Source organism: Polypterus senegalus, chromosome 15, assembly GCF_016835505.1.
Source record: "Polypterus senegalus isolate Bchr_013 chromosome 15, ASM1683550v1, whole genome shotgun sequence".
In the NCBI taxonomy this organism is placed as follows: Eukaryota; Metazoa; Chordata; class Cladistia; order Polypteriformes; family Polypteridae; genus Polypterus; species Polypterus senegalus.
Window position 1 is genome coordinate 107,698,451 of NC_053168.1, and position 14,971 is coordinate 107,713,421.

General features: G+C 36.4%; 1 protein-coding gene across 1 annotated transcript in view; it reads right to left on the bottom strand.

The window, feature by feature from the left end:
• Positions 1 to 852: 852 nt before the first annotated feature.
• vwc2 (von Willebrand factor C domain containing 2) overlaps positions 853 to 14,971 on the bottom strand; it is a 94,380-nt gene continuing 80,261 nt past the window's right edge. The window contains exon 4 of the mRNA XM_039737237.1: positions 853 to 3,322. Within this exon, the coding sequence (XP_039593171.1) occupies positions 3,171 to 3,322 (152 nt within the window). The 3' untranslated portion in view covers positions 853 to 3,170. The remainder of the gene's footprint in view (positions 3,323 to 14,971) is intronic.

Consider the following 14,971-nt stretch of genomic DNA (forward strand, 5'->3'; position numbering starts at 1 on the left):
ATCCTATTATTATTGGCATATTAATACATTGATGGGGTTGTATAAAATAATTTAAACACTGCTTATTACTAAAATACATAAATACAAACGCAATGAAATTGAAATAAATGAAAATTTAACCTCACTTTACTTTTTAATAACGTCTTTGTTTTTCACAATCGTAGATACTTTCGTTCTCCGCATACGGTATGCAGCAGCCATGTCCCGGATACGCATGCCACCTTCATACTTTTCAACAATCAATTCAAATTTACATGAAAAAACACAAAATCATGTGAAAATTCACATAAAGTTATAGTGTGGGTTGTTCACTAAATGCTAGCAACTGGCGTACTGATGCTCATAGGCAGTCGTGGCTTTGTCTCAAGAGAGGTAAACAAGGGTAGCACGTGGTGTTCTAGCACGCAAGTCATATTCCAAACAAAGGTCGTATACCAAGCAAAATTGTTCACTTCCAAATAGGACGTATAACAAGTTGGACTTATTCCAAAGCGGATGCATACCATGGTATCTATCTATCTATCTATCTATCTATCTATCTATCTATCTATCTATCTATCTATCTATCTATCTATCTATCTATAAAAATAATTACAAGGATATTAAATTATCCAAATGAACTAATTAAAAGTAGGCATAAACTTAATTAAAATGTATTGCGTATCATTAAATACATTTATACCCCATCTCTTTTTCTCTCTCTCCAAGTTTGAAGTGAGTTCACTATTTACATGGATTTTTACTGCATATTCCATGTGGTTTTATATGAAAAGGTAATTGTTTTAGGATTATTTGTGACTGAGAAGACAAGATGTACAGCAAAACCAGACTTTAAAAGCACATCAATATTAATAAAGTTAAACAAGTATAGTTTATTTCAGTGGCAAATATTGGGAATGTACAGAATGATTTTTCCCAAGAGTTAGAAGCCAAATGATCATTTTTAAGCATAGCCATTAATAATAACAGTACATAGCAGTTGAAATATCCCTGTATTAGGATTATATTTGTTTATGAAATTCACTGTGAAATCTCAGAGATTGATAGTATGAAAAATAAAAAAAAATAAAGTGATTATTGCCAAAACAATCAATGAATGACAACTATCATATACGGATACCCTTTGCTTGACATCCAGCCGATTCACACTGTTGTCTAATCTGCGTGTTTCTGAAATTTTTATACGTCACAGGAGAAGATCAGATGGCATATATTGGATGTATCATGTGTGACTGTATAAAATATGAAAACTGTACATACATAATTTACAAAGATTAAGGACAAGACACTACAATTCTCTTGGAAAATCATTTTTCAGATTTTTAACTGTTTTGACTTTCTGGATAATTTAATGGGTTATAGTATACATTTTAAGCTGTACTATTTGACAAAATTAATTTAAGAACCTAATGCTAGGTATTTAGACAGTAAAAACAAACTTTGTGATGGATGTAAGGAGCAGAAGCTTTAAAGGTTTATTTTAGCACTTAAAAGACAGGCACTCTCTGTGTTTCCACTGTGAGGTATGCAAAAAAGTACTTATTTACTTCCCAATAGATTGTCTTTTACATGCCCAGATACTGTAGGTAGACAGATAGATGGCCAGTGTTGTGAGGAGATGTTGAAGTGATTAATTACCCTTTTAGCTGAGTGTTAACTCCAGAAGGACAATTCATGTGTTTATTTTTTAAAGTACCTTTCACTGAAGCTCAGTCAAACAGAGTGCCGTGAATGTTGATCTCCATGATGTGATATGCAGTTGCACCCTGAATGATTCAATTGGTTGAATTCAGAGAGCAGGACTGAATCATCATCGGTATTCATTTTGCATTTTATCTTAATGTGTAAAGTATTTAGAGATGGTGGCTGCTGTGAAAGATGCTATGCAAAATAAAAACATAGATATCAATCTTTTTAGAAATGATACCAATAACAGAGGTGAAAGAGTGGGTTGGAGGGTGGATTTCAGGGAATCTGCAATGTGCAAAGTACTTTAGACTGAAATTAGTTCATTCACAGCAGCTACAGTGGGTGGTTTGTTGCTGTGAGGTGAATAAGGACCTGCATAATGTTAGCTTCTACTATTTAGCAAAATTGAAACATAATTTTTAAAAAATAAGTAAACAGTCTTTTTAACACATTGGACAAGGCAAGGAGAAGCTATATACATTACATTTTTAAGGTAAAAATATTCATTTTTGTGTGCACATATATCAATTTTTTGAAGAAAAAATATGATCTAGCTAATGTTTGCACCATGTTATCTGTCAAACAAATGCTATTTACAGTCAAGCACATTAAAAATAACTATAGTCCATTCTATCATATATCTACAGTGTATGTGTTTCACAATAAAATAAATATTCTTCAGTATTCAACAGTAATATAACAGGTTTTTTTTTTAGCAAAATAGAGCACTTTAAACCAACCAGTGATGTGTAAAATGCATTACAGGAGTAGCAGATACATTCAAAGCAGAATAGATTTAAATGACAAAAAGCTTGATTATTACTCTGTTTTACTTTTTTCTTGAATTATGTATGAATTCATGTGTTGCAATGATGAAGGGTACATACTCACCAAGGTTTTTTTTTTTGTGTCCTTTCATCAACCTGCTACCTAAATCATTCAAATGACAGACTCAGAACATAGATGGCTCTATTTGTTGACTACATTTGGACATTTATTTCTTTCCCTTAATATTTTTTTTCATAGCAAAACATTCTTCTTTTGATTGTTTGCTTTATAAATTGATGTTTAATGGCACTCGGTCTTAAATATTTAGTATACACCCTATTTCCAGGGAACTGTAAGACAGTTTAGAAAAGCAATTGAACTCTTCAAATAATTCTTTTGTAATATCACCATATATTAAAATATTCCCTTTGCATATCAAAAAAGATAAAAATTGCTCTCATTTAACATTTCAAAGAACATCAAAGCAAAAAAGAATAAACCCTTAAGTACTGAAGAAAAATGATAGCATGTTTAAAGTTATTTGTGTTTCCTTTGCACCCACACATCTACTTGGTATGAGTGTCTATTAAAATGACTTTTTTTTTCTGTATGCTTGGCCTTGCAGGGATCTACAGTAAACTTTTACCAGGCCATTTTGGGGTGTTTGGGATAAGCTTCTAGATCACACCCCTACACAAAACTCAAACGTCTGCCTAGCTGTCTTTGCATTCATGCTTGCTGCATGTTGCCTGACGTTCAATTCTCCACGTTCCTTCTTCGTACGTGCAATAGCATATGGTGCAGTCATCCACTTTCACTTCACGGCCTGCTGGGATCACTGTGTTATCTGCAAAGCAGTTTGGCCCTGTTGAAAATAAGAAAAGAAACAGGCTCTAAGACAAAATTGACAAGTCTACAATATAAATCCAAGTTGCGCAAAGCACCTATTGTGAAAGCCCATGTCTGTCTGTCCGCAATAAACAGCTTGATGTCCAGTAGACGAATTTTGTTAAGATGTGGCACACTTATTCTTCAAAGAAATTTCTCATTACGGTTCAATTTTTGTTCAGCTATCTAAAGCAGAACGCACTACATGACATTTTCAAATTTCTAAATTTCACAGTGAAATGCATTGGCGAATTTGCAAACTTGTCCCTCTTACAATGGGGAAACGTTCTGTGAGACTTCGAATAGATAATAATTTATTGTTTCAGTTATGCAAGCAGTTGCTTGAACTTGTGCATTTTCTAATTTTGCTGGACATCCGCTTGGATGCCCAATGCAAGTCAGCCAGTTGCCGGGCGGAGAGCGCACATGCAATCGATTCACATAGTGGCACCTTCTCCTGCTGCTTTAAGATAACTAATAGAGCCCAAAACAGTCACTTCTCTGGAAATTAATGGAAGGGGAAAGCAATTACGTTAACATATATAAGACCGAATTGATTGAACAGACGATTATTGTACAGAACGAACATTATCAACCTGCAGCTAAATGGTTAATAAAATGAGAAGGCGCAGCTATTCAAACTGATATAAGCATTTGACGAGTTTAAAAACAGACAGTGGTGTCACAGGCTGGGGGCTGCAGTGGCTTAAGCCCCGGATCTTTCAGTCTCAGGTATATAATTACAGGAAGACCCTGATTTTCTTCCATATCGTCTACCATTTGTATTCAAATTATACATTAAATTGGTTCTTTTCCAGGTTCTTATTTACAGTATTTAATTTTACTGAATCACTGTTTTAACTAATATTAATAAGTAGATGGGAACCTTATTACAGTTCCTTTTCTCTTTTCATAGGGTAATAATGATGCTGATTTTATTTTACTATTTGTCATTTTTAATCGTTAATTTTTATTGCTAATTACTGGGTACTTCTCTATTGGGTGCCACTGCCCACCTTCCAAGTTGTTTTGCCTGCCTGAGGTAAAATCATCTCTGATGGAGGATTGCAGGAATCATCGGGTAGAGGGGTCCTTTTGTCGGATTGGCTGGCCCAGCGCTGACTCAGCTGTGGAATGGCCAATAGGGGGCGGCAGCTTGATGGCCAAGGTCTCCAGGGCTTTGAACAAATCCAAATTGTATTATGTAATATCATCTGCTCTGTACTTGTAATATTTCTATTGCATTATTATATTGAGGATTACTTGTGTTCTGTTCTATGTATTGTATTTTCCCCTTTTCTTGACACCCATTGTTCATCCTACTTACCTGGAAAGGAGTTCTCTCTTTGAATTGCCTTTCCCAAGGTTTCTTCCATTTTTTTCCCTACAAGGGTTTTTTGGGGTGTTTTTTCTTGTCTTCTTAAAGTCAGGGCTGGGGGCTGTCAAGAGGCAGGGCCTGTTAAAACCCATTGCGGCACTTCTTGTGTGATTTTGGGATATATAAAAATAAATTGAATTGTGTTGTATAGTTTCAAAAATGTTATGTTTAAGAAAATTGAACAACAATTAGTCACAGACCCTCCACCATTAACACACATCAATCAATGACATTTTCCCTTGACGTTTAGTCTGCTGTGTATGGACTTTTGAGCTACCACAAGCCTCTTTATGTACCATTTTTAACTCCGTTATAAAATGTGGTTAAGAAGAAGCTTATTTCATGGAGCCTGCTAACACACTGAATTGCATTCTATTATCACTATAAATTTTGAATATGACTTATTGTTACAAAACTATTTCATAAACAAAAATGCAATAATTAACTCTTGGATGAAGCAAATAAAAAATGCAAAATGTTCCAACTTTCAAATCAGTCACCAAACGCACCTGAATATTACAGCGTGCTGGGATTTGTTTGACTTGTTTACATGTTCTTTCTGTACCAGGATTCTATGCTTCATTGAAACAGGAGTATCATACTTCTGGATTCTTTTCCATTAAGAGGAAGGAGCACAAGCAAGCTTCCTTGGTGGCTTTTTCAAATTTTATATGACTTCTACTGGTGGATGAAAATTAAGAATGCTGCATAATATCTTGTGAGTAGTGCCTTTCAGGTATTGATCTCCTTTCTTCTTTTTTTTTCTTCTTCAACATAACTGTGGCTGTCTTTAAGGAAGCAAATGGCATGGGACATTTTGTAGCTCTCTACTGCACTCTGTTGCCTCAACTTGGAAATGCAAGTGCGCAATTATTTAAAAAAAAAAAAAAGTAACAAGACGGTCCTTATTTTAATACAGGTGATGGATGACCTTCAAGCCCCATTGCTCAACTGGAAAGAGTCTATTTCCACACTGCATCTAAATTACTATTTTTTTTTTTTTACTCCTACAGTATGTGACACAAGAACTGTGATTAAATAAAAAAAGACACTATGTCACTATGTCAAAGCTTTTCATAAACAATTTAGGCTAGTTTCCTTTCAACTGTTTTGCATCCAAACCCTCCACATGGCACTCAAGTCCTGCCTCCTCTCATGCCCACAAGGTTCTACGTGCAGTTATGATCTTTCGTTTACTGTTTCCCTCTTCCTGATGCAGGTCTGCACTGAAACAATGTAAAGCAGCACAACATCCAGCTTCTGTTTATTAATTTTTACTTGTCTGATAAAATTATTTTATTAATTTTGTGTGTGTGCAGAGCATATATATATATATATATATATATATATATATATATATATATATATATATATATATATATATATATATATATATATATATATATATATATATATACTCTCATACCTGACTTGTATCAATAACAAAATATTTTTTGAGCAATCAAAAAATTTCAGAAACTAAGAAAAAATCAGGATAGAATCAGTTTTTAGCTGCAGGTCCGCACATTGTTTAGGCAGGAGATTTTTTTTTTTAATGTCAAGAAAAGCATCCAAAATAACATTACATGTGGAGAAAATGCAAAACTTGGAACCATTAAATCAAAGTTCTGCTGTAAAAGCTTTTTCATATCCCCTTGGGATTAATAAAGTATCTATCTATCTATCTATCTATCTATCTATCTATCTATCTATCTATCTATCTATCTATCTATCTATCTATCTATCAGGTTGTGCCAACGATTTCTACGCTACACCAATTTTTGCCCTGCTGGCCCTTAATTCAGAAACACACTGTTCACTGCATATAATCTTTATAAATTGTTGCAAATGGTATTCACTTCACCCTAATACTCTATTAGGTAAATTTGTGATCCTATTTCTACTATTTTTTTTTCCAAGGAATACCCCAGCCAAAAGGGATAATCTACATGTCAAGTCATCCAGTTGTATGCTTACAGTGTGCAGAATACATGCATTTTTTGCTACAATATTGTTAAATAAATATAAGTAATCCAGTAATCCAATCTTGCTGATGGATCACAAATTAAATGAATTGATTAAATAAATGCTGCTCTGATTACCTGTTTTTACATTCTGCTAATTACTTTCAAAAGAAGTTGTAATGCTATCCAATTTGGCTGATCATTTCGTGGGTCAGAGTCGGTGCACTATAGAGAAGCAGATTAATAGAGTGGAAATGCTTTATATTTACATAAGCAATTTCATTCTTTGAAGGCGCCTTTATATGTCTGCACGGAGCGCCACAACGCATATATCTTTTGGTGATTCATTACTGGCTGATGCAACTTGTTCAGCATGCTGCAATAGCAATGTGTGTCTAGCTGACCTCTCCATTTATATTTGGAAAATCAGATGTTGCTGCGAATTGTGCTTTCATGTTTCCCAGTGCATGGAAATTGAACATATCTGGATGACTAGTGGATAATACCATCCTGTACCGATTGCATGGCATGACTCAGTAATGTTAGTGAAATACCTGGTCAGTTGTCAAGATCATGTTGAAAAGCACCTGTGGTTAAAAACCCGAGAGTGGACTGAACTTGCAATAGAGTAGGTAGAGCAACTTCAGCACACAACTCAGAGGATAGCTCTTGAAAATCAAAATAGTCTTAGAAGCCAGTCATCATCATCTATAAATATGCAGTAATTCTTCCGTTTGCAGTGTCTTCTAACAATGCTAAAGCAGCCATGGTAGCTGGAATAGTTTAGTTTCCGTGTACCATTATATTGTTACAGAATAATTACAATCAAGTGAATTAAATTTGTAAATGATATGCAATTAATTTTGGGGTGTTTGATAAAACCTGCATCATAGATGTGAATCGAAAAAAGAAAAGCAGACCACAGAAACAGCGGCAATGCTTTGATGTTAGGTGCCACCAGTTTGCAAAACCGAGCAGAAACGTGCATACGCAAGGGGGATGCTGGCGTGAAAATGTGCATGGCTTTACACCTAGTTTAGTTTTGATATATATTTTGAAGTGAGCGTGGAAACGGACGTACGCAACATTTTTGTGCATACACACCATTTATACATGAGACCCCTGGTGTGAGATTTGGATCTTTGAATTAGAAGTCCTAACAACTGCGTCACTACAATATGGCAACAAATCTGCCTGACAAACTAATCGGAGGACTAAAATGTGTAACATTATTATGGTTTACAGTTTAAACTTGCTATAACCTTTACTCATAAACATTAATGGGACATCTCAAATAATTATTTGAGCCGCTTAGAACAATGAATCAAAACTGCAGCCAAATAGATAGACCATATAGTTGCATCTATTCATACATTATTCCAGAAATTCCACTGTTATAATTTGCTGCACAAAAAAACTTTTAGATATTTACATTAAAGAGCATTTTCACACCTAGTTCCTTTGGTGCATTTTTTGGAACTCAGGTGCAATTTCTCTGTAGGCCAAGTTTGTTTAGGTTGATTTGAACGTGCCAAATGCACTTGAGTGCAGACCAAAACAATCAGGAGGCTCAATCAGTATGATACTAAGCAAAACCTGGAGTGGTTCACATGAGGTATGAATGTGACCTGACACAGGACGGATCTAACTACAGAAAATACTGTGCATTATGGGTACAATTGTGCATGCTGGGCTATGGTAGACATGCCAAGCATCTGCTGTCCATAATTAGGGAATCTCATTCTCCAAATAAGGAGTTAAAATGAAGCATTAAACACAATGTAACAAATGCATATACAGTAGGTACAAATGTAACAACTCACACAGTTACAACCCAAACAAAGCAAGCACATGCCCCTTACACGTGTGATACTACAGTAGTTGAAAAGGGAAGGAATGAATAGCAGTTCTTATGAGACCAACGATCAAATCCCTTAACCTTACACCAGTAGTGATGCGTATCTAAATGCAATCGCTTTTCAGAAGCAACATGGATACAGAGGTACACTAACTTGGACAGATGTAGAAAATGTTAAACATTCCAAAATAAATATTATTAACAAACAGTTACACCAGTTATAAAAGCAAACATGTCAACCTAGGCTACATTCATATGGTGGCTACTGGAGAGTAAAAACATAGCATCACAAAGTGAAATGAAGCGTCTACTGTCATAAAACTACAGCACCTCAGTGTATGCCCTCAAAAGAGCTTGCTTTTTATATACTTTCCTTTTTGAAACATGCATTTTGTAGTAAGCATTGCAGCACATAATTTTCAAATAGTCTTCCATTTGTTTGATAATGTGTTTTGCTCATAGAGCTATATTTGGTAATTATACCAAATACTTACAGAAACTACCGTGGTGCACAAACATGACTGTTGTTGACCCTTCATAATATTTTTTTGTCCAAGGAAAAAATGTTTCTGCCCAATGAAAAAATTCCATGACACGCCCACAGTTGGTATGTTTAGTTCACTTAAAAGTTTACAGTGTGTTATGCAACTAAACTAACAGGAAATTGAAACAGAGTAACAAACAATCCCTTGATTTGGAAAAAAGCAAATGGACTATGAGTATGGTATTGCTTTATGCCCTCTTGAGGACATAAAGCAGTCTTACTAAATATTAAGTGTAAAGTCTGTATTGTGTGTTTTACTGAAATTTGAATAGTCAAGGTGTAAGGACACCATCTCATATACTAGTAGTGTGTGTCTTTATACAATCTCTGTCTCTGCTTGAAAAAGTCCTGAGAAGAGACTAGGCTGGTTCCAGGTATACAGAGCGTGAGTTATGAGGAAAAATTAGAAGAGCTAAGCCTTTTCAATTTAAGCAAGAGGAGACTAAGGAGAAACATGGCTGAATTTCATCAAGAAAACAGGGACACAGTTGGAAACTTGTTAAGGGTAAATGTCAACCAAACATTAGTTTATCTCAAAGAACCACAGACACATGGAATAAGTTACCAAGTAGTGTACTAGACAGAACTTTACGTATCATCAAAACTCAACTTGATGTGCTTTTGGAAGAATCAAGTGAATAGGAGATTTGAGTTTTGTTATACTGAATAGATTGTTCTAATGTTCTAGTGATGCTAATAAAAAATATTAAAACTTTTCAAAAAAGTATTATTTTTAACTGTTAGGAGGAAATATGAAACTTTTCAAACAATTTAAGAAAACATTAATAACTGATTGATTACAGTATATGTTAGAATGGTAGCTTTACAACAGTGCCCCCAAGATGTGGTGGCTGCCCTTGCATGCTGGGGGACTTGTTCTGCCCATCCAAAGCACCACTCTCTGCCTCTAGCTTTGATGTCCCTCATCTCTTTACTTTTAGGGAACCAGGTCTGTCATGTTGCTGTCAAACAGTCTCTGTGTCTTTCACACTGCCATACAGACATGCTCTGCAATTACTTTTATTGGTGTTTCACTTCTTTAAAAGTTTTCTTCAGTGGTTTATCTTGCCTGCTATTACTTTTCTTGGTAGTAGGCACTGCATAAAATTATATTATACGCTATTCTCCTCTTTCTTTAAGAGAAGAGAATTTTAAAATGAGTCACTTTGTCACAACACAAAGACAAACCTTTCTTAAAAACCTATTGATTAGATAATTTAGCTTGTTCAGGCTGCTTAGGCTCTTCTTGATTGTTTTTTAATAGGTGAAGCTGGAGCGAAATTACTACTAGCTCGTTTGAACCAGCTCATTTTTATTCCTCTCTGTCTCTTGTGGAAGCCTGCCCGGACACAGACAGGTGGACACCGATGGTTCAAGCACCAACACGTGTTTATTATACATTATTTACAGTGAAACAGCACACAACCCACTTTAACCCCCAGAGTCCAGGCCTTTTCCAATGCCTCTCTCTCTAGGTCTGCCTCCAGTCCTCTCCTCCCGAGCTCAGTCTTTCTTCCTCCCGACTCCAGCCATTGAATGGAGGGAGGTGGCCCCTTTTATATCCATCCACCCGGATGTGCTTCAGGTGCCTCCCAATGAGTTCATGCCGGCACTCCCTGGAGTGGCAGAAGTGCCGGCTGTGCACCTGGAAGCACTCCAGGCATCCCTGGTGGTCTTCCCCCCAGCACTTCCAGGTGTGGCGGAAGTGATGAGGCCCAGGGCTCATCAGGCATCGGGGCGCCCCCTGGTGGTGACCATGGGCCCCTATAGGGTTGAGCCTCCAAGCTCCTTGCCCCTGGTCCCCAAAGCCACCAGGATGGTTGCCCCCAAGTGGTCTGGAGGAGGCGTAATCCCTCCTCCGGTCCTTCCAGGTACCGCCCCCATCCGCTCGCCACACTCTCTAAACATCTCTTTTAAAGAAGTACCTAATTAAATTTAAATTGCAGTTAGGTCATTTAAATGTCCACCATACTTGTTCTAATGAATTCTTTAATGTTTAGGATGACATTATTTAAAAAAAAAAAAAAACTGCCAAACAAATATCCTGATTTCAACTAAACTTACCTGCCAGTGCTGTAGGACAAAGTGGGCATTGCCCATTCTGTTAGGCTTTTGTAGAACTCCCAGTCCGTCAAGAAAGAAGATTTAACAAGGATGCCGGCATTCAGCTGCACCTTCTCCCACTTACATTCTACTCTAAGTGACTGCACTCCAGCCAGTGGCGTAGCTCGAGTTCGTGCCGCTCGGGGTTGGGCTTCAATTTGCCACCCTCCAACATATCTGAATATGTTAAACTATTTAAATAGAAAATTAAAATGACGTATAGAGAAAAATTAAGATACATTTTGCATAGATTTATTCATATATAAACAGCAATAATTTTTTATATACATTTATAAGCATGAACTAGACAAGAATATAGTATAGATGCACTGATAAGCCGTGTTCTAATTATTAGTTTAATATAATTACGCTACAAAAACCAGAACCAAAGTAATAGGTGGGGATGTTTTCTGCACAGAGCAAGAACGCATTCGGATTAATAACAAAATGAAATTATAAATTATAAATTAGTAGTTAATCTTCCTAGAAATTATTATCGGTGAAACGTTTATGGTTATTTTTGTCATTGCCTCATACTTTTCATCTGCTGTGTCTGATGCAGAAGGACAGTCTGAACATTATTTTTCAAGCATTTGTGGTTAAAAATCAGAGAATTTGACTTTTTTTCATACATGAGTGATATTTATCCGAACCCTGCTGCTTACACACAAATTGTACTGAGCCTTCTGGCCAATAACGCCGCCCCCAAAAATGTGCCGCCCGGGGCGGACCACCCCCTCCAGCTACGCCACTGACTCCAGCTTGCACCAGGATCTGCCTGGACTTCATCTAGTAACAAAGGTGTAAATCAGAATTGCACGGACATCCCTTCAGAGACCACTCTGCAGACCACTTGAGCTAGAAGGGCGCGAAACGGACTCAAGCAAGAGCAAAGACCTAAAGTTCAAGGGGAACAACTATGATGGACTGAATAACTCGCCTATTAGAAGACTGATTTTGTAAATGTAAGTGACTTTAACCCAAGTAGGAGAAGACACAACCTTCCTTTAAAATCACATGCACCTATCTCTCAAAATAATAATAATAATAATAAGAACAAGAATGGCATGTTAAGAAAAGTTCAGGAATTCCGTTGTAGTACCCTCTGTGGGATTCTCACAGGGAGGGCGAAATGTGCAAGATGACCTTACGAGATCTGGTCTCTGAAACCTAAGAAGGTTTGAGCTGCTTTTCCTTGGAGAGCAGACTCTGACAAGCTTTTCTCTTTGTGAACCAGAAATCGAGACCCAGTTTGTCAAGCCAAAGCTGTGTACTAGTAGTTTGAGGTTGAGAAGCCAGTACTTTAAGAAGGAAACTTCAGCATCTAAAATCTTGGGCCAGAATGAGTAATGCCTTCTTCCTATTAAGTTGCAAAAGACAGCAGAAGACAAGCTGAGGATGCAGCAGCACAGCACTGACAAAGATCATGCAGCAAAGAGAGAGTGCACTCCAACAAATGAAGAATCCCCCACTTGAACCCGAAGCAACAGCAAAACAACAACTCCACACATCAGTCATCATCCATAAAGATTTGGTAAACTATTAATCTGTGCCAAGATAAAGAAAAACTCTAAATACCAGTAAACAGCCAGCATATGTTACATCTGTCTAGTGTGTCTGCATTGTCTATATGCCGTTATTATATTTCTAAAATTCTTGTGTTTATCAATAAATGGATTATTGTGTTTCTTAAAACAAGTGTGCTTCAGTTACTTTCATCTTAGTCTTACAGCCAGAGACCCAACTCCTACAAAAGGGAGAGGTAAAGTAAATAAGGACCGTTGCCAAATTATTCAGTTAATTGCTGGTATTGCTGAAGGCAAAACTGATAATTGCCCAAGTAAAAATGTCTTCATTAAAATTCCACATTATTATGGCGTTCTTCTGGATGGGCATCTTAATGATTAATAATCATAAAAAAATCCTACAGCTCTTCTGCTATAGGATAATCTGAGTTACTATAAATATTCTGTGTGGAATTACAGTCTCATTTTGTTGTTTCAAAACTGGCAATGTATTTTTTCATAATGCAAGTTCTCATTAACATTACCTGATCTAAGAATGATCAATAACAGGCAATTAATATCTGCTGGGTGTCCTCTGTGTGGAGTTTGCATGTTTTCCCTGCCTCAGTGTAGATTTACTCTCTGGGTGCTCCAGGGATCTCTCACAGTCTAAAAACATACAAGTCAGGTGAACACAATTGCTGAACTGGTCCTACTCTGTGTGTGTGTGTGCGTGTGTGCGTGTGTGTGTGCGTGTGTGCACGCGTACACCATGCAATGAGCTAAAGACATGTCCAGGAATTTTACCTGCTTTGCACCTAGTTGTTACTGGGATTGGCCCTACCATGGATATGTGGGTTAGGAAAATGGATGGATGGACAATCTCAGCCACTTATTTTATGAAGAGAGTTGAAGTCCATAAATAATAGAACAGTTAATATGTAAACCAAAGCAAGGTGGTGTTTCAAAATAAAACATACTTGGGATTAAGATTTCAAGTTCCAATATATAATTATGTACAACTGCAAGTATAAAATCTACAGGCAAATCATCAAATAGAAACCCTGAGTAGGTTGCTTCAGATCACTTACAATCATTCATTACTAAGCCTCCATAAAAATAAAATTACTCTAGTGCTTACTCATTTAAGCCCTTTAGGTAGAAAATTAAAAGCACACCTTCACATTCTTCAGTTTGTGGTAGCTTTGCATTATCATTGAGAAAAAGGAGAATCCAAAGACGCAGACAAACAGGCACAGTTCAGATACTGAAACAGTGAGTTCATTGAAATGCAGCTAAAGAAAAAAGTTAATACCAAGCTGAACTGCCAAGTCAAAATTAATCATTTCTTTTATGCCTATAATAAAGTTGCAACAAAAGGATGTGACTTGGTTTCAGAGTAAGCTTGGAATTGACCGAACTCCCTAATATATAGCTGTCATATGTAATTATTGATTTAGAGCCTGACATTGGTGTCTGAACTCACGTCTAGCCAATTCTTATTACTTCTGTCCAAAATGTTCCCACAACATCTAAACAAAGACAACTAAAACTAGTAAAAAAAATGGAAATCATAACCTAGAGTAGGAAATTCCCTTACTATTCTTATTTTTGTTGAACTACCATCACATTTCATTTTCTCTAAGAAATAGAAAAGATTATAGAATATCAGAATCATTTTTCAAAACATGGTACAGATAATATACTGATAAACCACTAGAAGTAAGACAGACCTCAATTAAAAGACACCATAACATGATAAAATCACTATTGTACTATGGAAATTAAAACATGTACAGTATATGAAAACAATTGTAATAAAAATGATCTCTATCTGTCAATATATATACAGTATATATTAGTGTCTTCTATAACTAGCTGTATAAAGCCAGAGCTCCTAGAATCCATGGATTCTGGCACTTCAATCAATCTATCACATCAATTATTCTTAGCAGCTAAGCGAGGTTCTGTTTTTTGCTGACCTGCTTGCTTCTGTTGTATATTAGCAGCTAAGCGAGTTTCTCTCGCTGGTCTCGCTTCTTTATTAGCAGGTAAGCAAGTGACTCTCTTTGGATGTTTCGTTTTGCCGACATGCTGGTCTCACTTGTGTATCCTCAGAGGTGGAGCCCTTAGCCCAACTCCACGTCTCACTTCCGAGCCGGACAAACGGACAGACACACTTCCACACGTAGACGTTTATATATATATATATATATATATATATATATATATATATATATATATATATATATATATATATATATATATTGTGAA